Source organism: Anolis carolinensis, chromosome 2 (assembly GCF_035594765.1).
Source record: "Anolis carolinensis isolate JA03-04 chromosome 2, rAnoCar3.1.pri, whole genome shotgun sequence".
In the NCBI taxonomy this organism is placed as follows: Eukaryota; Metazoa; Chordata; class Lepidosauria; order Squamata; family Dactyloidae; genus Anolis; species Anolis carolinensis.
The window spans coordinates 167,844,958-167,872,854 of record NC_085842.1 but is presented as its reverse complement, the minus strand read 5'-3'; the positions used below and the strand labels follow the sequence as shown (position 1 = coordinate 167,872,854).

At 43.5% G+C, this 27,897-nt stretch overlaps 2 protein-coding genes across 2 annotated transcripts in view; one reads left to right on the top strand and one right to left on the bottom strand.

Moving 5' to 3' along the window:
* Positions 1-2,896, top strand: part of atp13a1 (ATPase 13A1) — a 45,144-nt gene extending 42,248 nt beyond the window's left edge. Inside the window, exons 23-26 of the mRNA XM_003223248.4 lie at positions 403-545; positions 815-926; positions 1,517-1,660; positions 2,501-2,896. Of these exons, the coding sequence (XP_003223296.1) occupies positions 403-545; positions 815-926; positions 1,517-1,660; positions 2,501-2,611 (510 nt within the window). The 3' untranslated portion in view covers positions 2,612-2,896. The remainder of the gene's footprint in view (positions 1-402; positions 546-814; positions 927-1,516; positions 1,661-2,500) is intronic.
* A 438-nt stretch (positions 2,897-3,334) lies between these two features.
* Positions 3,335-22,373, bottom strand: mvb12a (multivesicular body subunit 12A). Its single transcript, XM_062971048.1, has 9 exons — positions 22,227-22,373; positions 8,535-8,633; positions 8,350-8,443; positions 6,470-6,596; positions 6,271-6,387; positions 4,925-5,025; positions 4,442-4,506; positions 4,031-4,090; positions 3,335-3,857 (listed from the first exon to the last, which is right to left on the bottom strand). Exons 1-9 carry the CDS (start codon positions 22,290-22,292, stop codon positions 3,795-3,797), a joined length of 792 nt encoding a protein of 263 aa, XP_062827118.1. The 5' UTR covers positions 22,293-22,373; the 3' UTR covers positions 3,335-3,794.
* Positions 22,374-27,897: the final 5,524 nt, after the last annotated feature.

Below are 27,897 nucleotides of genomic sequence, written 5' to 3'. Positions count from 1 at the left end.
GCAAGAAGAGTGCTGCCAAAGGGCTTGGCTCCTGAAAGAATATGCCCCATGCTAATAGACTAATGGAAGCATCATGATAGTGGTGTGTGACGGTTGCCAGTCGGGTTCTGGCTGGTTGGAGCAGACTCCCACATTTACAGCTGGGAGAAGGCTGTAAATGTCATACCCCAGTGTCAATTTTCCAGCATCTTGGAAATGCTTTGGCTGGAGCAGTGTCAAGATGCAAAAGGCACCCTGGGGGTGGGGGTGGTGGTGGGAGGGGTTATATCTAGTCATAATCACGAATCACCAATACAGCTGGTAAAAAAATTATCATTATTATCATACCCAGCACGAGCAAGTGAATCTAACCAGTTCATGATTTTATCTAACCGTGATTTTATTTTTATTTTTTCCCCCTAGCCTCTGAAAACCCTCTCCCGGGAGCGACCACTTCCTAATATCTTCAATCTCTACACAGTTCTAACTGTGTTGTTGCAGTTCATGGTGCACTTTGTCAGCCTGGTTTATCTCTATCGAGGTGCGCAGGCCCGCAGTGACCCCAAGTGAGTGCTACTTGGATTTAAGTATGAAATACTATGATCAGGAAAGGTACAGTATTGACTGTAAACTGGAGGTCATTTATTAACAGTAAACTGGAAATGTGAGCAAATTGTATGCAAATTAACCCAAAAGAAAGCATTGAAATTGAAAACTTTAAACTGAGAATCTCTTTGTTGTTGATTAACGTAACTTCAGTATCTCATATTTCATCGTTAATATCTTGCCTTTTAATGAGAAACTCTCAAGGACCTTTTCCTTTGTTTGCTTTAAGGAAAGATGACTTTGTGGACCTCTACAAGGAGTTTGAACCCAGTTTAGTGAATAGCACTGTTTACATCATGTCCATGGCAATGCAGATGGCCACTTTTGCCATAAATTATAAGGTGAGGAGTGCTTGACTTCAGCAACTGTTATGGTGTGAATTAATGTTATGTTCTGCTTTAGTTGATACTAGTGAAGCTTGCTGCCATTTTTTTTTGCTATAACAGACATAAGCCAAGAACAAAAGGTGAACCCAGCACCTACAAGAAAGGAGTTTCTCAACCACCTCCCCAATGTGCCAGTCCCCTGTAGCCTCAAGACTATGTCCCAGAGGGTTTCCCAGGTTTTTTTTGTGGGGGCGGGGGGGGGGGGATTTTGGGAGTCTTCAGGGATGGTAGTTGAAAATTATAGGAAGAAAGAAACTTAATCAAAAGGATGATAACGGGTCTGGAGGGAAGTCAAGTCCAGGACTACCTTATTCTCACCAGCCACCAATTAACCATCAGCCAGTTGGGGGTGACTTGTAGATCAGTGAGATATTGAATGCTTTTATACCATAAACATGAACAGTACATATCCTTGCATCACAGGTGATTAACCCAGAATATGTCACCAAAATATTTTTATATTCCTGCAATTGAAATTTTATTCTTGCTGTATTTGAAACTGCTTTTGGTTTTGCAGTCTTTCCAATCAATCTTTGTTATTCCAGGGCCACCCGTTCATGGAAAGTTTGCGGGAAAACAAACCTCTCCTGTGGAGCATCATTCTTTCAGGACTGGCAATTGTAGCCCTCCTGACTGGTTCATCTCCAGAGTTCAACGAACAGTTTGGGTTGGTAGATATCCCAACAGAGGTGAGCAGGCAATCATTTGGCTGGGTCTTCCCTTTGAATTTACCCCCACCTCCCTGTCATTTTGGTGTTGAAGGAGAATTCTGTCCTCATGAATTTTTAAAATATTTTCTTTGAATGTTCAGTGAGCATTTTACCCTCAACAAATGAAGAATCAAGGGCAAAATGCAGCCCAAAACTTGTCCCTGAATCAACTTGTATACCTAGTCTGAGATGTCATCAGTATATTTGACATCCTTTCAGATAACAGGGAAACATTGGTTTTGTTGCCAGATTTGAGGCAAATATTGAAATAGAGGCAGCTATTCATATGCAAAGAGGGCATCAAACCATATTCAGATTAGTATTAAACAAAAAACAGCTTCAAATGTGCAGGCAGTTCCCTGGTTACGGACAAGATAGGTTCTGCAAATTTGTTCTCCAGTTGAATTTGTATGTCTCACAAAATATACATTTTTTAGTGTAACTCCACCCATCTTTTTAGTTTTGGTTAGCATAGGAAAGGGTTAACGGCCCTGTTGTGTTTGTTTTGTTGTCTGTGCCCGTTTAGATTTCCCCTCACTTTCTGTCCCTGTGACAGTTGGGATTTTGACAATTTCTGATTGTCATGGAAACAAGGATTGGTGATAAAGTTTTTTATTCATTTTCAGACCATTTTAACTTATGAAAGTAGTATGCTGACCATATTCTTGGTACTAAGTGACTATGGATGCTCTGCCATCTCATTTCAGTTGTGTGGGACGCAGTCTGGCAGTGGGCTTATAAATTACAAAACATGGCAGCATTTATGACTTACTGGGCCTGTTTCTCACTTCAGTTCTCCTGCATTTGCTTCTATTTCAGTTTAAACTAGTGATTACTCAAGTTCTGCTGGCCAATTTCTTCACTGCCCTCCTCATCGACAGAGTCTTGCAGTTCCTCCTGGGCAGCACAAAGCTCAAAGTGCCTTCTTGAGATGAATCCCCTCCCGGTGGAAGTGAAGGGCGACGACACACAGGAATAGCCACCATCCAGCATTGCAAAGGAATATTTATTCTTCAAAACCAGTTTGGTACTGGCAGGCAATGGCCCACTGTGTTACTTTGGAACCCACTGCAAAGGTTGTGCAGGGGGCGACAATAACTTTGACACGTTTACTGAACATGACAGCAATTGTTGACTTTTGTACTGCCCCTATGCTCCTGGAATGAGGTCATGGGATTTGGTAATTAAATGGCAATCAATGCATTTTACAAAGTGGCTGAAACGTTCTTTGTACCCAAATTCTTTATCGCTGATGAAATGGCACATCTTTTATTTATCTTCGGTTTTTAGGAGACTAACTAGGAGCCCCCGGCGGCGTAGTAGGTTAAAGCCTTGTGACTTGAAGGTTGGGTTGCTGACCTGAAGGCTGCCAGGTTCAAATCCAACCTGGGGAGAGCGCGGATGAGCTCCCTCTATCAGCTCCAGCTCCATGCGGGAACATGAGAGAAGCCTCCCACAAGGATGGTAAAAAAATCAAATCATCCCGGCGTCCCCTGGGCAACATCTTTGCAGTTTCTCAGGTCGCTCCTGACATGAAAAAAGGAGACTAACTAGCACTGGAAGAAATTGTCTGTACATTTATGTTCTGTTAAAGGATTTTTAGAAATATGGGAATAATTTTGTTATCAGTGCATACTCAGCATACACACAAAGTTTAGAAATGCCAGAAAGAAGCACAAACATTTATTTAAAAAAAAATGGTTTGCATAGAAAATAGATATTTGGAGAAATGATACGGTAAAGATTTTGCCCTGACAGTAAGTCTAGTGTTCGACCCTAGAAGTTGGTGCTCATCTCAGTTTCTAAGCCGAAGAGCCAGCGTTGTCCATAGACACCTCCAAGGTCATGTAATCAACATGACTGCATGGAGCACCATTAATGGAGAAAAGCTACTAAAGGCATTTTGCTTCTATGAATAATGAAATATATATAGTGCTGAGAGTTCCGTTAGCTTCCAGTAGGCAAGAATATAATTTACAAGCTTTAACCACTAAAGCCCTGCCCCCAAGAGTCCATTCCTTTTAAAAAGAGCAGTTCCATGCCCATTGGCTATCTATTTGGATAACAGCCTCCAATATAGAAAGGCACATTCTTCAGCAAGAAACCGCTGATGCTATGAGATGCTTGGCGGAAGTCTGGCAGCCGCAGTTCTTTCAACTACAAACCCATAGTCATACTGAAAAGGAAAACAAAAAAGATCATTTTACTCACAAAAGCAGAGGACATACTTCAATGGTAGAACACATGCTTTGGCCCTATTTCCACAGAAAGGGTGATAACTATTGGGCCACACTGGTTCAGCACAAGATAGTTTAATGTGCACTTTGTTTGGCCTTAAATTCAACTTACCTCTTTCTCAATGTCAGCAAGAGACTTGATATTGAAGTTTTGATAAAGAGAAAAGGAGACCTAAAAGAAAGGGAGGAAAAACCCAAAACTCTTTAACTTGCAAGGACTCTTTGCAGCACCAGTATTACCACAGCTCAACAAACCCTCTCTAAAATATTTTCGCTGCTTATGAAACATGACTTTTAGTTACTAGCACTTCTACTTATCCCGATTCGGCATAGAAAGCAAAACAGGCCATTGAAAACTCACTCAAGAAAGAGACCCAATAAGGGTAATTGAATCCAATACCCCTTCTCTTGACACATTTCAAAGTTTTTGTCTAAAGCTTTATGCAGCACATCATCTTCCCACAAAGGCAACAGCTCCTAGGAATGGAGTCAGAGCAGTGATTTTTGTATTTATAATACTTACATGATTGCCCCCACTGACGCTGCTCTCAAACTTGGGGTGCAGGGTGAAAGGAACTCCATCCATGGCTAAGAAAGTGAGAGAACACATGAGTTATTCTGATAAATGTGTTTGGGGGGAGGGGGAGTCGACTCGAAGTTATAATCTCACTCACTCTGTATTCCAGATTCTTTACACTAAATGTCACAAATTTTAAGCAAAACAAAATGATCTGTGCCCAGTCTCAGGAATGAAATGTTGAGCCTGTTTGGGCACCTCTACCCAGTGGTGTTCTCTCATTTCCCTAAGAAAGCAAAGACACTTCCAGAGCAAACAAAACAGTTAAAAGAATATAGAAGCATTCAGCACTAGGTATTATGAAAAGATCAGTATTTCCCCCCCAGAGGTATTCTACTTGCTAAGAGTAACAAGGAAGGCATAATGCACAAACTGGCAAGCAGGGCAACAATTTCTTTTTCTCACGCCCTAGACTTTAGGATTACTTACCCGAGATGCCATAGACATTTGAACTTTCATATATTGACTCGTGTCGCTTAAGAGCTGCTGGCCTTGTGGGGACTGCGGGCTTTTCTGATGGAAGGTCTGCACTGAAAGGATTATGTGAAAAGGTGTTTAAACAAAACATGGCCTCCTGGTGAATTGTCAGTTGTACTCCTAAGGAGCGTACAGAGTGTCATCAGAATTTCTGCTAGCTTTTCCCCCTGACTTCTATGCTTAAAGATAAACATGACCTGCACTTTTTAACCCTTGGATCCTTTACTCTCACAAGCTTACCATGACAAAATGTGTCCCTCCCTAGAAAAGGGACTGGGCATAATTCTCCCATATATGCTGAGCCCTGGAGATAACCCAAAGTTTTTCCAGAAAGTTAGATGCCATCATCTGGACTCTGAAGGGGCAGCACCAAGCCTGCCTTCCAATAAGGGCAAAAGATGGTTCCAATGTTTGAAAAGACAAGGACTTGTTTCAAAAAGTAGGATGCTGGTTTGTTACTGCTTGCCTGTCTAAAGTTCACTTCACTGCCCCTAGTTTCACATTGGCTATATTTTGTCACATTTGGATCCAAAACAAATATTAAGCTTGTGCAAACAATTGTAGAACAGAATAGCTGGTTTTCATAGCATACAACTTGGCTTTTAGTGATAGACTGAATATCAGCAGTTAATAGTTAATATATTAAACTGGGCTGAAAAACAACGGGTGCAATCTGTTTCTACTGCCATCCCTCTACAACCTGGGAACTGTTTGAAGGCAGATACTAAACTTTAGTCCATCACTTTTCTGGCCAGTAAGTCAGATGAATAATTTACTCATATTACTGAAGGCTATCTAATATGGACTCTAGATCCATGATGGTAAAATGGATAGAAATGTTTCAATGCAGTTTTAATGCAATGGTTGCATAAAACTTTCTTCCTTTGAGCATTAATTGATTGATTTCCAGATGAAATTGCAGGGGCAGTAAAGTGTTAATGGAGTTAGTTAAATAATGCCATAAAGACTTTAAAAAACTCCAGGCAATTCTGTAGCTATGAGATTGAGAATACCATAGTAGTAAGGGAATGAATACAGCAGACAAGTAATACACTTAATATATTTCAGATAGGTGCTTTGCTTTCTAACAAATGAAGGCTGAGTGAGAGTTGAGTAAAGACTCAGATAAACTACTGGAAGCAATTGCTAGAAGAGTATCCATTCTGGCCTAGTATCTATCTCTTGTACGAGGGTACTAGAAATGAGAAACTGGTGGATCACAGGCCATTGGACTGAATCACTTGTGACAATAATTGGGCAAAGTCTATAGCAACATCTTTAAAATGTCCAAAACTTACTTTTCTGGTTCTAGCGAGAGCCTTTTCATTTCTAAACTGATATTCCGTGGCTTAGGGAGAGGTGTGGGTTTGGCAACAGACTCCTTTCGACACCAAAGTGCAAATCCACCCATTTCCCTAGATGGAGAGAGGAATATATTTTTGAAAAACAATCAGCCTAATAGAATAGCAAGAAGGGACATAACAGAAAATACCTCACCCTATGCGCAAGTAGTTTGGGACCACTCTGCTTTTGCTGCTCAGCAGGATGTCAAAGACGGCTGTTTCTGCAGCACCGAACGGGATTAGCTTGACACACAGTCTCTTCTTCTTAGAGACGGATGTCTCTGCAGGAAGAAGCAGAAACAAAAGGGATCAAGAACACAAATGAAGTAAAGATGTTTAAGACACCAAATTGTGTGTTTGGAGATGGGGCAAGTAGCCCTCATAACACATACAAAATTCATAATTTCTGGGAAGCTAGGCATCTTAGAGCACTGTTTCATAAACTGCGTCCTGACCCCAAATGGTGTGTCCATAGCTCAGTGTTGGGGGTACCAACAATTTGGCAACAATAAAAAGGTTTCTGACTACTACCCATTTACAAAAGTCTTATTAGCAATAATGTGCAGTGTTTACAGTGGACTCTTCAGCTGTAATCCACAAAAAGGGAAATCAGTCTGTTTATCACATCTTGCAAATGTCAATTTATTATCAGTTAATGTCTGATTTTTGTACCTATTTTATATAACTATATAGCTTGAGGTCACAAAAATTTCTCAAGCGAAAAGGAGTAAAGTGTAAGAAGGCCTGTCTTAGAAGAACGTTTTACAGCAATCCACAAGGTAAAGAGAGCGAAGGGACAAATGTCTACTTTCTAAAAAAAAAAACCCCTGTGGTATGGCAAAACAGATCAGATAAAAAGAAAGCATGTACCTTCATTTATATATTTTTTCATATGGATGCCCATTACACATTGTGGGAACAGAGCATCCTGCCATTATAGCAAAATGAATGGGTTCAGAAAAAAGACTCTGGCAGTACCTTCCAAATCTATAATTTGCAAGAAATCTTGTAATTTCTATACTGTATTCATGTTTGATTTAAGATGAGGCTTTCCGCCCCAACAACAGAGTCTAGAGTTACAACTGTACAAACACAGGATCAAACTACACAAATAAATCTACAAATGTAGTTGTGGAATTACATATCACACTTTCCTCAGTAGCACAATCTCCAACCAGAGCAGGACAAGCTCACAAATTGGGGAAGGGAGAGTTTACCTTTCCCCAATTTGTTTTTTAATGTAATGTGGCAGGACAGGGGTTTAAAATTTCTACTGTTGACTTGAGACATGTTTTTAAGAGAACTGTGCAGGAACAATTTAAAAAATAAAAAGAGATGGAGAAATTTAAGCTTATTTCCAATCTAGATCAAGGCCATATAGGTTACTCTAGAGCAGTGCTACCCAAAATAGTGGCTGGTGGACAATCAACAGTCCATGAGCCATAGGTTGCTAGTCCTCTAATTTTCCACTTGTAGCCAATTGGCATAATTAAATATGACTTATTGGAAAATATTATAATGCTTTGGGAGAATGTGCCAGAAGTGGATCGGCTCAATAAATGAAGCCTGATGATGCAAGACCCGAGCAGGACACATAGAGTTGGAAGAAACCTCATGGGCCATCCAGTCCAACCCCATGCCAAGAAGCAGGAAACCACATTCAAACACCCCCAACAGATGGCCATCCAGCCTCTGCTTAAAAGCCAACGAAGGAGCCTCCATCACACTCCAGGGCAGAGAGTTCCACTGCTGAATAGCATTCACGGTGAGGAAGTTCTTCCTAATGTTCATGTGGAATCTCCTTTCCTGTAGTTTAAAGCCATTGTTCTGCATCTCAGCCTCCATGGAAGCAGAAAACAAGCTTGCTCCCTTCTCCCTATGACTTAATGATCGAGTCTCTTGGAGGTCTCATTCCATAAGGTCATACCATACCTTGACTTGATGGCAAGCAACAACAACAAAAGTGCTAAAGAATCAATTCAATCTTTTGGAAAAATTATAAACAAGAGTTTTTCCCCCCACAGGCAAACTCACTTGAATCTGAAAAATCTTTAACATAAGTGTATCCAGAAGGCAATGGTGTTTTCTCACTCAAGATTATGACGTCATAGAGTACATCTCCAGGATTCTAAAAAAGAAGCAGACTCCATCAACTCTAAAGCCCCTTTTGAGTCACATCTGTGTATCACCTGTCCCAGAAACCCTGATGCTGTTCCTACCATATTGTTTATCATTGACGTATAACAGAGGTAGTAACCAGACTTCTGTGCAAATCCTTTCCCAAAGTTTGCAGATGTTCCTTCCACGGTTGATGTGATCTAGGTACAGTATGAAAAGAAAGGACACTTAGGAAACTACAAGAAAAAGTGCAGCCTTATCCAGTCCCGTGTCAGATGACTGGTATATGGGTGATTATTAACTACTGGTGGTTTTCAGACAATACTCTAAACATGATAACTGGGCTTATAAGGAAAGAGCAGTGAGCTTTCCATAGAACAGCTGGGTCTTCCTTTCCGGTTGCTAATGGAGCAGAAGTAAGGGTTGCTTAACTGTAACCGTATTTCTTCAAGTGGTAATCTGTGAAATTCACACATATTGGTTTTCCAATAGGAAAACCCATATGTGTGATTTTCACAGACACCACGATGAATAAATGTTATTACCTGGCTGTTATTGCTCTTTGTCCCTAGATTTTGCATGGCCAATAAAGATAATTGCTTTTACCCACACAGAAATCCATTCATACCACCATAGTTAACAACAAAGTACCATCTGAAACAGAATGTAGTAGCCCTGTGACCTTATAATCTTCCCATTAAAAAAATTCTGTATGATTTTTAACATCTTTGGCTGATGAAAAAGCCAGTGAAACATCAAAGGCTTGTGTGATACATTTTCTGTATTTTGGCTGGCTAATAAAAAGGAATGTTTGTGGATTCCGGTGTAAGCAACAGGCCTTATGAACCCCATGGTTGGGTTATTTGAGCTGTTGACATTGCAGCATAAGGAGAGCGAGTGTGTATATCAAACCTGGAATTAGGACCAGGGAGTGTCATACAGGAAAATTCCTCACAGCAAATCTTTGTATAATAAAGGTCACGGGAGAAAAGCAAAAGTTGTGAGTTTAATTGTACAAGACCCACAAAGCGTTGAATATTTTCAAGAAAATGTGCTCCCAAAGCCAACCAACTGAATAGGTGCCATTCATTTAAAAAGTGAAATGACGCAAACAGGTGGTAGAGGGGGAAAATAGCAGGTAGAGGAGGCAGAAAACAAAGCAAAAACACCTTTTGTCTCTTGGGGCCAGCAGAGAAAACCATGAAGCAATGAAGCAAGAAAAGAGAGAATGAGTAAGCCAGACCAACACTAGTCAAACCGGTTTAGAGTAAGGAAACTGCCATATGACAGCTATCTTCTTGTGATTACATAGGCCACAACCTGTTTCCTTAATCAATTATCAAAAGTGGCCTATAATTAATGCCATCTTAACTTCTACAATAAGCTACACTCAGTTTACTTCATTGTCAAAAATCTCTGACAGCTAGTGGTGGTGTAAATAAAAAGAGATAACTATATACAGTAGAATCTCACTTATCCAAGCCTCGCTTATCCAAGCCTCTGGATAATCCAAGCGATTTTTGTAGTCAATATTTTCAATATATCATGATATTTTGGTGCTAAATTCGTAAATACAGTAATTACAACATAACATTTCTGTGTATTGAACTACTTTTTCTGTCAAATTTGTTGTATAACATGAAGTTTTGGTGCTTAATTTGTAAAATCATAACCTAATTTGATGTTTAATAGGCTTTTCCTTAATCCCTCCTTATTATCCAAGATATTCGCTTATCCAAGCTTCTGCCAGCCCGTTTAGCTTGGATAAGTGAGACTCTACTGTATATTAAACATGGGCTGCAGAAGAGAGAGGAATTTAGCACTAAAATTTCGTCATCCCTTTTCAGACTAAAATAGTAATTTCGTATTTTATTATCTTAATATATAATATACTAAAATTAACAAAACTGTCATGTAGACTTTGTACTGCTGTGGTCTTTTTATTGACTGGATAACCACTCAAAAGCTGGCCAAAATGCAAAACATTTCCCAGCCTTCCTAGACAAATTTCTGTTCAGCCATGGTTTCACTAGCACAATCCTGGAAAAATATAGGTTGAGTCTCCCTTGTGCAAAATGCTTGGGATCCAAAGTGATTTGGATTTGGAGAATTTCAGATTTCCAAACTCTTGTGTTTGCATGTATGCATTAATGAGATATCTTGGAGATAGGACCCACCACAAAGCATTAAGTGTCAGTATCTCAGCTACCCATGTGGAAAATTTGGAATTTTGGAGGATTCCAAATCTTGGAATTCCAAATAAAAGATGCTCATCCTGTAATAACATCTAGAATTTATGTAACATATTCTAACCTTTTCAAATAGCTTGAATACGGTATATTATGGCCATAAAATAAGCAGAATATTCCTGTGAAAATGGCATTGTCCTATTATGCAGATGGTAGGAGCAAAAGGGTAACAACTTACCTCACATCCTATATCTGTTGTTATACCTGAGGAATGAACTGACAATTTCCCAAGTCACACTCAAGGCTTCTAGGTTACAAGCGTATGATTCCAAGTTTCAATTTCCGTATGAAAACATGATTCTCAAGCAGCCTTCCTCGTAAGCATACAACCAGGACAAACCAAATGCAAACCTTCTTGTTTTAAAAGCAGTATTGTTATACAGACACAGATGTATGTATAATTCAGAAAAAGGCTGATTCACCTGGCCTACAACTGCCAACCTGAATTGGCAACTATTCTCCAGGTCTCAGGCAAAACATTTTGACCATCCTAGCTGGAGGTGCCCAGTAACAGAACCCACATCTACACTGTAGAATTAATGCAATTTGATGCCACTCCCATAGCTCAATGCTGTGCAATCATGGAAATTATAGTCAGCCTTCTCTGCCAAAGAATGCTGGTGCCTCACCAAATCATAACTTCTTGAACCAAGGCAGTTAAAGTGCTGTCAAACTGCCTTAATTCTAAAGTGTAGATGCACCCTGCATTAACACAACTGCTCTATCAAGCCCTTCCCAATGTAAGTTTTATATCACACACACAAAACCATTCTCACCTCTCCATTCATGATCATGTTATGGACAACTAGAGTGTTTTTACAAAGAAATGGGACAAATACACGGAAGGGAAAGCTGTCCATGGCTACCAGAAGAACAGAGGCAGCAAGCTTCTGCACATCAGTTGTTGAGAGACATTAATGAAATTGAACCAAATTCCACCAAGAAACTCCCAGAATAGGATTGTCTTTGGGCTGCCATATGTCAAAAATGACTTGAAGGCACACAACAACCACAACCACACCAAACACTTTATAACCATTCACTAACCCAGGCATGGGCAAACTTTGGCCCTCCAGGTGTTTTGGACTTCAACTCCCACAATTCCAAACAGCCTACTAGCTGATAGGTATTGTGGGAGTTGGAATCCAAAACACCTGGAGGGCCAAAGTTTGCCCATGCCTGCACTAACCTGAAACATGTAGGGGTGGCTTAAAAGGTAATTTAGAGGTCATCAATTTACACCCATTAATTACGGACATCTGGAAGCCATGTAAAACTTCGTCATTCAAACTGACTCTCAGTCTCCAAGAATAAGGTAAAATGATAGTTTAATCAATGCTAATTAAGACTGATTAACACAACTCAGCACCCTAAGCCCTTTGAAGGGGAAAGAGCTTTAAATAAAATCAATGCATTGCCATAATCATGAACCCAACACTTTCAAAATGAAGCACAATGTTGTTGAAGAAATTAAAGACTAGGAGCAAGCAAAGCCACAGACACAGCCAGTTAGAAAGCAAAGCAAGTTGAATGCCACACTCCATGCCCTGAAACCTCAAAAATGTTTGAGAGCACAATTTCTCCTTTTCTTCCATCACTAGGGGAAATTACTATTTATATGCTCAATGCTGCTCCTCCCAATGCTCAAATTGTACTTTAAGATGAATTTTTAGTTATGGTCAACACCTCAAGCACTTGATGAAGTCATAACAATTCATAAACATCCACAGCATTTAAATCCGTTGGTTGTTTGAATTCTAGTTATTCCCTTTTATGTGAGCGTGAGGGGATGGGGCTTTATGCATTCTATTTATTTTATTCATTTTTCTTGCTTTCACATTTTTTCCATTCTAAGATGCATTCCCCCCCCCCCCCCCCCCAATATAAACATCCTTAAAACTGGGATGTGTCTTAGAATTGCTGGTAGTTTTCTTAGATATAGTAGAATCTCGCTTATCCAACATAAACAGGCCGGCAAAAGTTGGATAAGCGAAAATGTTGGATAATAAGGAGGGATTAAGGAAAAGCCTATTAAATATCAGATTACGTTATGAGCACCAAAAATCATGTTTTACAACAAATTGACAGAAAAAGCAGTTCAATACACGGTAACGTTATTTAGTAATTACTGTATTTACGGATTTAGCACCAACACATCACAATGTATGGAAAATATTGACTACAAAAACACTTCTAAAAGGCAAACTGCATTAGATAATACAGAACATTGGATAAGCAAAGGCTGGATAAGCAAAACTCTACTGTCTAAATAAAGCTCTTTTTTCTCCTCCTATTGGTGGTACTGACATTAGTGTGCATCTTACAATCGATGAAAGACGGCATATCATACTACCGGTATTTCTATCTTCCAATAATGGGACTCAAGGCAGCTCTCTGGATTTTTTTTTACACTAAGGAATATGGAAACACAAACAGACTTCAACTTAAAATAACTACTGAAATAAATTGCTCTAAAAGTCAACATCAGAGAAAAAGAAGCATAGCAAACCTTCTTCTCCTTTCAGGGGAAAAGTCAGAAAACCTCCCATCCACCTGAATGACCAAGGTCTCAAGGAAGGAAAAGAATAGAGGTGGGAAATAAGGCTGCCTGGTGTAAGCTATTTCTTATTTAAGAGATGGAAAGCTTACTTTTTTATATAGTTTAAACCAGATGCCTCCTACAAAATCTTACATTTTGGGGGGGGGGGGGTGCTTCCTAAAGATAGAAATGTGTGCATCATGCAATGCATGAACATATAATTTTACTAAAAAAATACATGGCTAAAAAAAATGAAATCAATTGAGTACTTTGATCCTGAAATCCAAATGCTCTGTAATTGTGCACATGGGTGGCTGAGACTGTGACACCTTTGTGTCACACACCATGCAGTTGTGGACAAATCTACATAGGGACCACCAAACGCAGCGATGCCCAAACACCAATCAAGGAACATGAAAGGCACAGCATATTATCTGAGAATACAGAAATAGTGGACCACTCTAACAACCATGTCAGACTACACAGAGAAGCCACTAAAATCCACAAGCATGTGGACAATTTCAAGAGAAAGTAGGAAACCATGAAAATGAGCAAAATCCGGCTACCAGTATTTTTTTTAAAAAACTCTAAAATCAGGATAGTGAATAAAGAACAATACTCAGAAAACAGGGAAATTCCAGACAGGAAACAATCAGGGCCAGCGGACACCTCCCAACAAAGGATTCCTTCAAGCAGTAAGTAGCCAGGTCTTGAAGCTGCAAGGCCATTCAATGCTAATCAAGCTGGCCAATTGCAACATTCACACTTGCCTCAAACAAACAGGAGTTCTTTCTCCCACCCTGGACCTTCCACAGAAATATAAACCCCACCTGCCTAGTTTCCAACAGACCTCACAACCTGTGAGGATGCCTGCCATAGTGGCGGGCGAAACGTCAGGAGAGAATGCTTCTGAAACATGGCCATACAGCCCAGAAAACTCACAGCAACCCAGTGATTTCAGCCATGAAAGCCTTCGACAACACAGTGACACCTTTGCTTTCTGATGGTTCAATGTATTAACTTTACACACAAAATATTGTAACTGCTCTATATATAATTACCTTCAGGCGATGTGCATACAGTGTATGTAAAACATAAATGAAATTCATGTTTAGATGTGGGTCCTATCTCCAGGATATCTCGTGACATATATGCATAGCTCTCAAAATCAAAGAAACAAATTCAAAATTGGAAACCCTTTGGTTCCCAAATATTTCAGGTAAGGGGCACGCAACATGTGTCCATGAATTCTGATATTGGCAGAGTTCATATCAAGTTGGCTTCATCTCGGGCACTTTCTTAAGCTGTGGGTCTTGACCCCTTTGCTCAATGTTAGGTCCCGAAAAATTTGGCAAGAGCAAAATGTTTCGGAATGTCACTCTTTTAGACATTTACACAAATCTGTTGTGCTGTGTTTACAGTGGACTCTGCAGAAGATGTGGCAGCTGTAATAATAATAATAATAATAACTTTATTTTTATACCCCGCCCCATCTCCTCGAAGGGACTCGGGGCGGCTTACATGGGGCCTGGCCCGATAATACAAACAAATAACAGTAACAAAGCAATAAAACAACTATCCCAGTAAAAAACACCAACATCAATAAAAACAATCATTAAAATCAACAAGCAGGATACAGTGTTAAAAACAGAAGACTAATTCGTAGATCCCAGGCGAAATGCAGAGTGTTACGAAATGGGAAAGGAAATTTCACAGTTGGACAATAAAGTGCGGTATAAAATGGCAAGACAACAACAATGGGACTATTATGGAATGGACAGATAGATCAATCCAGCAACAACTAAACATCGAAGGCCTTTTGAAACAGCCAGGTTTTTAAGCTCTTCCGGAAGGAGAGGAGGGTAGGGGCCTGCCTGATCTCTCTAGGGAGAGAGTTCCAAAGCCGGGGGGCCACGACGGAGAAGGCCCTCTCTCTCGTTGTCACGACCCGGCTGCAGGGCACCAATAACCATACACAGAGGCCAGAATCTATCTAATATCTTTATTGAAGGAGTATATAAAGTTAATAAAAACAAGTGTAGAAAATAGTCCAGAATTAGACCTTTCAGGAAAGGTCAAAATTAGTCCAAAGAAACAATGTCCAATATGAAATATTAAGGTCCAAAGTTGTAATCCAATAACCGAAACACTCACTTTGCCAGGCAAAGTGAGGGGAGATGACAAGGTCCTTTAGTCCAAGAACTTGAACGAGGCTAGGAAATAACTTGACTCTCGGAAAAACAAGGCTTGAATACAAGACAGCAAGGAACGAGGAACAAGAACAAGATCCGTGGTGTTTACTTGGCAAAATCCGGGAAACAAGGCAAGGCTGGGTCTTGGAAAGCAAGGCAAAATCCGTGAAAGAACAAGGCTGGAAAACGAAGGCTTGAATCAGGAACAAAGGCTTGGAAGCGGAGTAGCTGTCCACACACACTACTCCAGTTGCTGACGAAATTGACTCCGCAAGATCCCTCCGGGAGCAAGGAACCTAAATAGGCCTTGTTTTCCCCACCAGAGAACACTTCTCTGGGGAACCAGAAACGAAAGTCAATCTCTGTGTCCAGATGTATGACTCCCTAAAATTTCTCATGGGAACAGGCTTAATCATCTGAATGCTTTGCTGCTATTCTCAAACTCCTGCGATTAGCCTGTTGCACTCCTTTCTGCTGGAGAATGTAATTACGGCGCGAAAAAGGGGGAGAACTCGACTCCGGGCTTGTTTGGGAGATTTCTGGAAGACAAACCTCCTGCAGGTGCAAAGGCTCAATTTCTGGCTGAAATGGTTCCCTTTCTGGCTGAAATGGAGGAAAACCCAAGTTCTCCTCTTCGTCAGTCACAACAGCACTAGGAATGGGACTACAATGCCCATGAGTCATCACACTATCCCCCTCCTCAAGCCCCCTCTCAAACTGGGACTCTCTCCCCGAGGCGCGAGGCCGCGGCTTGCGGGATAGGTCTGATGGAAGCGGCGGGTTAGATCAGGAGCATGAACCGTGGAAGCGTCTTCCCAAGAGCGCTCTTCGGGGCCAAAACCCACCCAGTCAATGAGATATTGTAGGCGGCGGCGGTGAAAGCGAGAATCCAAAATGTCCTGAACCTCGAACTCTTCTTCACCGTCCACCAAAACAGGGGCGGAGGCCGGCCGGTCTGCATCAGGGCGCACACCATCCGCCGGAAGGAGCAGGGAGCGATGGAACACTGGATGAATGCGCATAGAGCGCGGAAGTTGGAGTTTGAAAGTCACGGGGTTAAGTTGCGCCACCACTGGATAGGGACCAATGAAACGGGCATCTAGCTTCCGGCAGGGACGGTGGGAGGGCAAAAAGCGAGTGGACAGAAGAACCCGGTCTCCTACCTTGATTTCGGGGCCCGGCTGGCGATGCTTGTCAGCGTGGCGTTTATAGTCCTCCTTGGCTTGGTCCAGTTGCTGGAGCAAAAGTTGCTGCACTGCTGTGAGTTCCTGCAGCCAGTCCTCTGCTGCGGGAACTTCTGAGGTTTCAATGACAGGAGGAAAGAAACGTGGATGGAAGCCATAGTTTGCAAAGAACGGGGTTTCCTTAATTGAAGCCTGGACCCCATTATTGTAGGCAAACTCCGACAGTGGTAACAGGGAAGCCCAATTGTCCTGTTGGTAGTTTACATAACAGCGAAGGTACTGTTCCAAAGTGGCATTGGTGCGCTCAGTTTGCCCATCTGTTTGAGGATGATGAGCCGAAGATAAACGAGAGTCTATGCCCAATAGTTTTTGTAGTGCCTTCCAGAAGCGAGAGGTGAATTGGGACCCACGGTCAGTGACCAAACTCTTGGGCAATCCATGCAATCTGAAAACATGTTGGAGAAATAGATCTGCAGTCTCTTTGGCCGTGGGAAGGCCTTCACAGGGAATAAAATGGGCTAACTTGGTGAAAAGGTCCACCACCACTAGGATCGTGGTGAATCCACAGGAAGGTGGTAGATCAGTTATAGAATCCGCAGAGATTATTTCCCATGGGCGAGATGGGGTAGGAAGGGGATGCAGAAGCCCTGAGGGCTTTTCCCTTCTTGTCTTGGAGCGCTGGCATACTGGGCAGGTGTTGACATATTTTTCTACATCCTTGCGGATCTTGGGCCACCAGAAATCTCTTAGGATCAAATGCATAGTTTTGAATAGCCCGAAATGCCCTGCTGGCTTGCAGTCATGACACAAACGAAGTGCCTTTTCCCTGCCCGGTCCTGGGGGGATGTAAACATGATTTCTATAGCAAAGCAGCCCATCCTTAAGCGAAAAGGGGAAATGTAGTCCTTGGCGAAGTTGATCCTGCGCCCAGGCATCTGCTTGCTGACTAGCCCTGATTTCTTGAGCACAAAGGGGCCCTGGAGTAGAGGGAGTTGATTCAATGGGAGTGGATTTGGTGTTCCCCACTGTGAGCGTGGCAAAGTTCCCGGGTTGTAGCAGCTGGGACTCAACGGTCTCCTTGCGTCCTGCAGCGTATTCCGGTTTCCGTGACAGAGCATCTGCTTGCTTGGTCTGGGCTGGGGTTACATAATGAATTTGGAAGTTAAAACGTTCAAAGAATAAAGCCCAGCGTTGTTGTCTCTGATTTAGCTTGCGGGCAGTTCTTAGATGCTCTAGATTCCGATGATCAGTATGGACTTCAATGGGAAATTTGGCCCCTTCTAACCAATGTCTCCAAGTTTCAAAGGCTGCCTTTATGGCCAATAGTTCCTTTTCCCAAATGGTGTAGTTTCTCTCTGGTGCGGTCAATTGACGGGAATAGAAGGCACAAGGATGAAGATGATCTCCCACCGGTTGTAGGAGTACAGCCCCAATTGCCACATCGGAGGCGTCCGCCTGCACAACAAAAGGGGTTTCAGGATCTGGGTGCTGAAGGATTGGCTGGGACGTGAATAATTTCTTTAGTTGCTGGAACCCTTTCTCTGCTTGATCTGTCCAGCGGAAGGGCTGTTTCCCACGGATGCAGCTGGTGATTGGATCAGACCAGCGGGCAAAATCTGGAATGAACTTGCGGTAATAGTTCGCGAACCCCAAGAATCGTTGCACCTCTTTTTTGTTGGTTGGCGCCCGCCATTCCAATACTGCTGAAACCTTTGCCGGGTCCATGGAGAGCCCTAGTGGCGAGACGCGGTAGCCCAGGAAATCTACCTCTTGTAGATCAAAAGCACATTTTTCCAGCTTGGCATAAAGTCCATGATCCCGCAATCGTTGTAACACCATTCTGACGTGGTTCTCATGTTCTGATTGTGATCTAGAAAACACCAAAAAATCGTCCAGGTAGATGATCAAGAACCGATCTAGATAATCCTGAAAGATGTCATTGACAAAATGCTGGAACGTTGCGGGAGCTCCACATAATCCATAATTCATAACTCGGGACTCGAATAATCCGAATTTAGTCTGGAAGGCGGTCTTCCACTCGTCCCCTTCTCTGATGCGAACTAGATTATACGCTCCCCGAAGATCCAGCTTGGTGTAGACCTTGGCTCCTCGAAGTCGGTCTAGTAGGTCCGAGATTAAGGGCAGGGGATAGCTGTTCCGCTTAGTGATATTGTTCAATGCTCTATAGTCCACCACCAAGCGTAATTCCCCCGACTTCTTTTTCACAAACATCACTGGGGAAGCGGCTGGGGATTGAGAGGGTCTGATGAATCCCTTGCGAAGGTTTGACTCTATGAACTCCCTGAGAGCTTCTTGCTCCGGTTCAGTCAGGGAGTAGAGATGTCCTCGCGGAATCGGGGCCCCCTCCACCAAGTCAATGGCACAGTCATAAGGTCTATGTGGGGGTAATCTCTCGGCCTCTTTTTCATTGAATACATCCCAATATTCTGAGTACTTCTTGGGCAAGGTGATAATGGGTTCAGTGTCTGTGGCATGGCAGATCTTGGCTACAAGGCAATGGTTTTGGCAATATTTTGAAGCAAACTGCAGTTCTCTGTTGGACCAGGAGATGCTTGGGTCGTGAAGTGTCAGCCATGGAATTCCCAAAATCACAGGGAAATGGGGAACCTCGGTAACAAAGAAGGAAATCTCTTCCATATGTTCCCTTATCCACATTCTGGTGGGTTCCGACCACTGGCTTACGGGACCCGTCTTGAGGGGGCGGCCATCGATGGCTTGCACCACACGGGCATTCTTGAAGTCATGGTATTGTAATCCCAGAGAGTCGGCATACTCTCTATCAATGAAATTGTTTGTGGCTCCTGAGTCTATCATGGCATGGACCATGACTGGCCCCTTTTTTGCTGACCACAAGGTGACCACTAGAAGAAATAGGACCCCGGTTGGCGGCTCTTGAGTGGGTTTTTTGACCGGGTTGGCGAGCCTCTCTACGCCCGGTCGCTGGCTTCCCCCGCCGGCTGTGCGCCAGCCGCCTCAGACGTCTTCGTCTCCGTGGAGGACGCCGCCGCTAGACGGGCGGGGGGCTTCCCTTTGGCTGGGCACTCTCTGGCGAAGTGGCATCCGGTGCTGTGGGCCAGCACTCGGAACTCGGCTATGTACTGGGACAAGGGTCTGTCCCCCTGAGAGAGGCGCCGGAGTTTATGGCCGGCTGCCTCCAAATTGTCTTCGATCCCCCAAGTCGCCTTAATGTGATCCAAGAAGTGTTGCGCTGATCTTAGGTGTGGGGAAACTTGGTCGAACAGTGCCGTCGCCCAGTTGGCCGCTGGCCCGTCTAAAAGGCTGTAGATCCACGCCACTTTGATGTCTTCTTGGGGAAACTCGGCATTGCGGGCCTCTAGATAAGCTTGGCATTGGCGACGGAAAACATGAACCTTAGAAGCTTCTCCAGAAAACTTGGTTGGCAATGCCAGGGCCGGGAGTCGGATTCCGCGTTCCTTCAATCCCTTTATTTCTCCCTCCTGCGCATTGAGCTTATCACGGATGCGGTCCACTTCCTCCTTGTCGATGGTGTAGCTGAGCGGCTGGCCTCCCGGTCCGGCTCCGGTAGACATTCTGGCCTAGGTTAATTGGTGCTTAGGGTGGCGGAGTCAAACTGTCACGACCCGGCTGCAGGGCACCAATAACCATACACAGAGGCCAGAATCTATCTAATATCTTTATTGAAGGAGTATATAAAGTTAATAAAAACAAGTGTAGAAAATAGTCCAGAATTAGACCTTTCAGGAAAGGTCAAAATTAGTCCAAAGAAACAATGTCCAATATGAAATATTAAGGTCCAAAGTTGTAATCCAATAACCGAAACACTCACTTTGCCAGGCAAAGTGAGGGGAGATGACAAGGTCCTTTAGTCCAAGAACTTGAACGAGGCTAGGAAATAACTTGACTCTCGGAAAAACAAGGCTTGAATACAAGACAGCAAGGAACGAGGAACAAGAACAAGATCCGTGGTGTTTACTTGGCAAAATCCGGGAAACAAGGCAAGGCTGGGTCTTGGAAAGCAAGGCAAAATCCGTGAAAGAACAAGGCTGGAAAACGAAGGCTTGAATCAGGAACAAAGGCTTGGAAGCGGAGTAGCTGTCCACACACACTACTCCAGTTGCTGACGAAATTGACTCCGCAAGATCCCTCTGGGAGCAAGGAACCTAAATAGGCCTTGTTTTCCCCACCAGAGAACACTTCTCTGGGGAACCAGAAACGAAAGTCAATCTCTGTGTCCAGATGTATGACTCCCTAAAATTTCTCATGGGAACAGGCTTAATCATCTGAATGCTTTGCTGCTATTCTCAAACTCCTGCGATTAGCCTGTTGCACTCCTTTCTGCTGGAGAATGTAATTACGGCGCGAAAAAGGGGGAGAACTCGACTCCGGGATTGTTTGGGAGATTTCTGGAAGACAAACCTCCTGCAGGTGCAAAGGCTCAATTTCTGGCTGAAATGGTTCCCTTTCTGGCTGAAATGGAGGAAAACCCAAGTTCTCCTCTTCGTCAGTCACAACAGCACTAGGAATGGGACTACAATGCCCATGAGTCATCACACTCGTCCCCACCAACCGTGACTGCGAGGGTGGTGGGAGCGAGAGAAGGGCCTCCCCCGACGAGCGAAGAGAACGTGTGGATTCATAGAGGGAGATCATGCGGTCTCTAAGGTAGGTGGGTCCCAAACCGTTTAGGGCTTTGTAGGTGATAACCTGCACCTTGAATTGGGCCCAGAAAGTAAATGGCAGCCAGTGAAGCTCCTTAAACAGAGGCGTTGAACGCGCCCTGTAATTCGCTCCGGTTAGAAGCCTGGCTGCCGAACGCTGTACTAGTTGTAATTTCCGGGCCGTCTTCAAAGGCAGCCCCACGTAGAGTGCATTGCAATAGTCCAGTCTAGAGGTAACTAAGGCATGGACCACCATGTACTTCATAAAAAGGAAAACCAGCCTGTTTAGGATGACTTCCAAAAGCCGATTAATCAGACAATGTCTGGTTTTTACACCTATTTTATATACTTATGTGGCGAAGTGTGTTAAAGCACTGAGCTGCTGAACTTGCAGACCGAAAGGTCCCAGGTTCAAACCCCGGGAGCGGCAGGAGCGGCCGCTGTTAGCTCCAGCTTCTGCCAACCTAGCAGTTCGAAAACATGCCAATGTGAGTAGATCAATAGGTACTGCTCCGGCAGGAAGGTAACGGCACTCCATGCAGTCACACCAGCCACATGACCTTGGAGGTGTCTACGGACAACGCCAGCTCTTCGGCTTAGAAATGGAGATGAGCACCAACCCTCAGAGTCAGACATGACTGGACTTAACGTCAGAGGAAACCTTTACCTTTTAAACATTTCTGAGGCCAAAAGGGAATCAGTTGCAGGCCCCTTCCACACAGCTGTCTAAAATCCACACTGAACTGGATTATACGGCAGTGTGGACTCAGACAACGCAATTCAAAGCAGATCTGCCTTGAAATTCTGGGGGATATGACTGTGTGGAAGGGCCCTCAGAAGCCTTGATCTAGACAAGGACTGCTTAACTATCCCGTCTCTCCAGGCCTCACCCATCTTCCGTGAGACGGCTATTTGTATCTCTCCTGGCACGGAACCCCAAGTGGTACAAAGATTTTACAGGATTTTACCGAAGTCCATCCCGCGCTTGCCACGTTGGCCGAGGTCCAGGCGAGGCCGGTCAGCGGCGCGGTCATGGCGGCCCCGGGACAGCGCCCACTTCCCTTCCTTCCTTCCCTCCTGTGCCTCAGACTGAGGGATGCGGCCGCGGGAGCTGCCCGCACTTTCCCTTGGCCCCGCCTACCGGAGACAGCGATAGGCCTCCCGCCTGTTCGCTCACAATAGAGGCTCTCCGGATTGGCTGCTATCCTAGTCCTTGGCAACCAATGAGGAGTTTTGCCTCACTCTTTCTCTCGGGGAAAGCCGGAAAAGTTGGTGCAGTTGAAAGCGGAGGAGGGGGCGGGGGAATAGGGGCGCTCGAGCTGTGACGTCAGCTGATGTGTCCCTTAACGGTTGAGATGGTGCTTTGTATATGAATGGTGTTATCCGCGTATGCGGCTGAGGGGAAAAAGGAAGAGGCCTGAGGCTGTTAGGAATTGTGAGAGTTGAAGTCCAAAACACCTGGAGGGAGGGACCCAGGTTTGCCCAGGCCTGTCCTAAATAGACCGGATCCTGTCTCATCTTTGAAGCCAACGTCGGCCCAGTTTAGCACTTGGATGGGAGATTACCAATTGATTTTTAGGCTGTCGAAGGCTTTCGTGGTTGTGCTGTGAGATTTCCGGGCTGTTTGGCCATGTTCCAGAAGCACTCTCTCCTGACGTTTCGCCCACATCTATGGCAGGCATCCTCAGAGGTTGTGAGGTCTGCTGGAGACTAGGCAAGTGAAGTTTGTATATCTGTGGAAAATTCAGGGTGGGAGAAAACGGGAAAGAATCAGGGCCAGCTAACACTTCCCAGCAAAGGATTCCCCCAGGCAGGAAGCAGCCAGGCTTTGGAGCTACAAGGCTATTCAATGCTAATCAAGCTGGCCAATTGCAACATTCACACTCCAACAGACAACCCTGGACTTTCCACAGATAATATAAATCCCATTGCCTAGATTCCAATAGACTTCACAACCTCTGAGGATGGCTGTCATAGATGTGGGCGAAACGTCAGGAGAGAATGCTTCTGGAACACAGCCATACAGCCCGGAAAACTGATAGCAACCAACTGTTGTTAGGCTGTATACCTGGCTTCTTCTTCACAGCCATATAAAATCCAGAGTATCTGCTTTGAACTTGATTATATGGCAATGTAGACTGAGGCCCCTTCTACACTGTCATCTACTCCAGATTATCTGATTTGAATAACAATAACTTTATTTTTGTATCCCACCACCATCTCCCCGAAGGGACTCAGGGCGGCTTACATAGGGACAAGCCCAATCAGACATAGTTAAAATACAGCACAGTAACCTTTATAAAAACAACACAGAACAACATAAAACAACAATTCAACAAACAACCAATAGCCTTATGTAGTAATCAATATTAAATTTGGGCGGGCGGGCAGGGGCTGGTGCACTACATTTGCAAGAAAAGGCTGATTGATAAACTGTATTATGAGTCTACACTGCCATATAATCCAGTTCAAAGCAGATGATCTGGGTTATATGGTATTGTAGATTGTATTTTAATCTGTAATGTATTTTATTATGGTTTAATTTTCTTATTATGTTTTAATTGTTATTATTGACAATGTGTATTTCCTTTTTGCCCTAATATACCTGTATGTTTTATACAGTAGAGTCTCGCTTATCCAACCTTCGTTTATCCAACGTTCTGTATTATCCAACGCCTAAAGTCTGCCTCCTGCCCGGATCCACAGCAGTTTCTTTAGGCAGCAATGTGCAATGGGCCAACACACCCAACAACAACACAAGTGCAGCCACACTCCCAAATAAGTGGCAGACTTGTTGTAAAACATGTTTTGGTGCTTAATTTGTAAAATTATAAATTAATTTGATGGTTAATAGGCTTTTCCTTAATCCCTCCTTATTATCCAACATTTTCGCTTATCCAACATTCTTCTGGCCCATTTATGTTGGATAACAGACTCTACTGTACCTTGTGGTTATCCGTTTTGAATGCCCAATAGGGGAGAAAAGCAGGATATTAATAAATTGTCCACAAAGGTGGCTTGAAATAGTGACACCGTTGCTTCCTGAAGCTTCAATGGGCACAAACCTTGTTCCCTGCACAAAATTAAAATATTCTGTACAAAATTATCTTCAAGCTCTGCTTATAAGGTGTATAATATGGAACCTAAATGAATATTTTTAGACTTGGTCTCATCTCTAAGATATTTCACTATGTATATGCAAGTCCTCCAAAAATCTGGAATGAAAAAAAATCCTGATCCCAAAATTTTGGGGAAGGGATACTTAGCCGGTTTATGTAGCTTTGTCCCTATTAGATCAGAACAATTTGGAGCATATGCATTGTCAATGGATACACTGCAAAAGCCCACTTTTGGCTACATTTTGGGGCAGGTCTTACTTGCATAGCTTCCTCTTATGAACTCTTGTAATCCAATACCCCAAATCCACCAGAAAACAACAAACTAACAAGGGACATACTTACCCTGTTTCCCTGAAAATAAGACATCCACTGAAAATATAACCTAGTAGAGGTTTTGCTGAATTGCTAAATATAAGCCCCCCCCCCCCCCCCCCGAAAGTAAGACCTAGCAAAGTTTTTGTTTGGAAGCATGTCCGCCAAACACAACACCAGAGCATGCAGGATTGGTAAATGTACATACCATAGATTGTTGTACATGGAAATAATGGAAGTAAAAATAAATTCTTGATGGGATTCAGTTTGTCTGGTTATGTTGCTTTGTGATGACAACTACTGTACAGTATATAATAAATACTCATTTTTTGTTCAACAATAAATAAGAAAAATAAGACATCCCCTGAAAATAAGACCTAGCACATCTTCGGGAGCAAAAATTAATATAAGACACTGTCTTATTTTCAGGGAAACACGGTAGGATAAGCCTAAGATCTAAGTAATACAGTATTACCAAGACGTTCTCCTTCCTGGAGATCCTAAAAACCTTATCCCCTCCCCAGAGTACAGTGGTTCTCAACCTTCTTAATGCCACGACCCCTTGATACAGTTCCTCATGTTGTGGTGACCCCCAATCATAAAATTATTGTAGTTGCTATGTCATAGCTAATTTTGCTACTGTTATGAATCGTAATGTAAATATCTGATATACAGGATGTATTTTCATTCACTGGACAAAATTGGGCACAAATACCCGATACACCCAAATTTGAATCCTGGTGGGGGTGCAGGGGATTGATTTTGTCATTTGGGAGTTATAGCTGTTAGGATTTATAGTTCACCTACAATCAAAGAGCATTCTGAACTCCACCAACGATGGAATTGAACCAAACTTGGCACACAGAACTCCCATGATCAACAGAAAATACTGGAAGGGTTTGATGGTCACTGACCTTGAATTTTGGAATTGTAGTTCACCTACATCCAGAGAGTACCGTGGATTCAAACAATGATGGATCTGGACCAAATTTGGAACGAATACTCAATATGCCCAAATGTGAACTGGTGGAGTTTGGGGAAAATAGACGTTGGCATTCTGGGAGTTGTGGTTCACCAACACTCAGAGATCACTCTGTACCAAACTGGTGATGGAACAAGTAAACTTGCCACACATACCCAACATGCCAGACTTTGAACACTTGTGGGGTTTTGAGGGGACTGACCTCAGAGGTTGGGAGTTATAGTTCACCCATATCAACAAAGCAATGTGCACCCAACGGATGGATCTAGACCAAATTTGGCATAAATACCCGACTTTGAACATTTGTTGGGTTTGGGGGGGGGGGGGGGGGCTGACACAACATGATGGTAATTGTAGTTTCTGATGGTCTTTGGCAACCCCTTTGACATCTCCTTGCGACTCCCCCAGAGGTTCTGACTCCCAGGTGTAGAAACGTTGCCATAGGACAATACTTTACCAAGTTGCTGCCCTGTTCGAATCACATGCCAACTTCTGCCCTCATCTAGCTGCCCTGCCTAGTGTAGTCTAAAAAACCTTCACTTCAAGTCTGGAGCACAACACTTGTAAAATAAAAGAATTCCCTGATAGAAAGTGTGGTCTTATACAACTAATGGCAGTTAAGCCAAAATACACATGACACAGCCCTGCAGAGAAACACTTTCACCGTAATTGCAAAGACAAGGTTTATTTTTAAATAGAAATCAGAACATCAAAGAAAGTACATGAGACAAGAGAACAGCACACACAAAATATCAGTGTACAAACATATAGCTTCTACTGTTTCAGGTACTTACTTAGGCGATCCCTCGACGTTCGAGGACGATGGTCTTCCAACCTTGGTATCTTGGGCGTGTGTTCTTAGGTGACTGAAGAGACCGATTCTTGACCCGCATATTCTCCCGCAGTGAGGACATCGGTTTCCAGGTGGAAGGCGGTCCCGGTCAGGGTTAGCTTGACGCTCCTTCCTCTTGGCACGTTTCTCCCTTAAGCCCTCCGTTCGTGCCTCTTCAAACTCCGCAGCACTGCTGGTCACAGCTGACCTCCAATTAGAGCGCTCAAGGGCCAGGGCTTCCCAGTTCTCAGTGTCTATGCCACAGTTTTTAAGGTTGGCTTTGAGCCCATCTTTAAATCTCTTTTCCTGCCCTCCAACATTCCGTTTCCCATTCTTGAGTTCAGAGTAGAGGAGCTGCTTTGGGAGACGGTGATCGGGCATTCGGACAACGTGGCCAGTCCAACGGAGTTGATGGCGTAAGAGCATCGCTTCAATGCTGGTGGTCTTTGCTTCCTCAAGCACGCTGACATTTGTCCGCCTGTCTTCCCAAGAGATTTGCAGGATTTTCCTGAGACAACGCTGATGGAAACGCTCCAGGAGTTTGGTGTGACGTCTGTACACAGTCCACGTTTCGCAGGCATAGAGCAGGGTTGGGAGGACAATGGCTTTATAAACAAGCACCTTGGTCTCTCTACGGATGTCCCGGTCATCGAACACTCTCTGCTTCATACGGAAAAATGCTGCACTCGCAGAGCTCAGGCGGTGTTGTATTTCAGTGTCGATGTTGACTTTTGTGGAGAGGTGGCTACCAAGGTAGCGGAAATGGTCAACATTTTCTAATGTTGCACCGTTAAGCTGTATTCCTGGCTTTGCAGAGGGATTAGCTGGTGCCTGTTGGAAGAGCACTTTGGTTTTCTCGATGTTCAGTGAGAGGCCGAGCTTCTCGTATGCTTCTGCGAAGGTGTTTAGAGTGGCTTGTAGGTCTTCTTCTGAACGTGCACAGACTACGTTGTCATCAGCATATTGGAGTTCTATAACAGATGTTGTGGTGACCTTGGTTTTGGCTCTCAGTCTGCTGAGGTTAAATAGCTTGCCATCTGTCCGATAGATGATTTCCACTCCGGTGGGAAGCTTCCCATCAACAAGGTGAAGTATCATAGCGATGAAGATGGAAAATAAGGTGGGGGCAATAACACATCCCTGCTTGACACCTGATTCAACCTTAAATGGGTCACTTTGGGAGCCGTTGCTGTCCAAGACTGTTGCCATCATGTCATCATGGAGGAGCCGCAGGATGTTCACAAATTTGTCAGGGCACCCGATTTTTTGGAGGATGGTCCAGAGAGCGCTGCGATTCACTGTGTCGAATGCCTTTGCAAGGTCAATGAATGCCATGTACAGAGGTTGGTTTTGTTCCCTGCATTTTTCTTGGAGCTGTCGAGCAGTGAAGATCA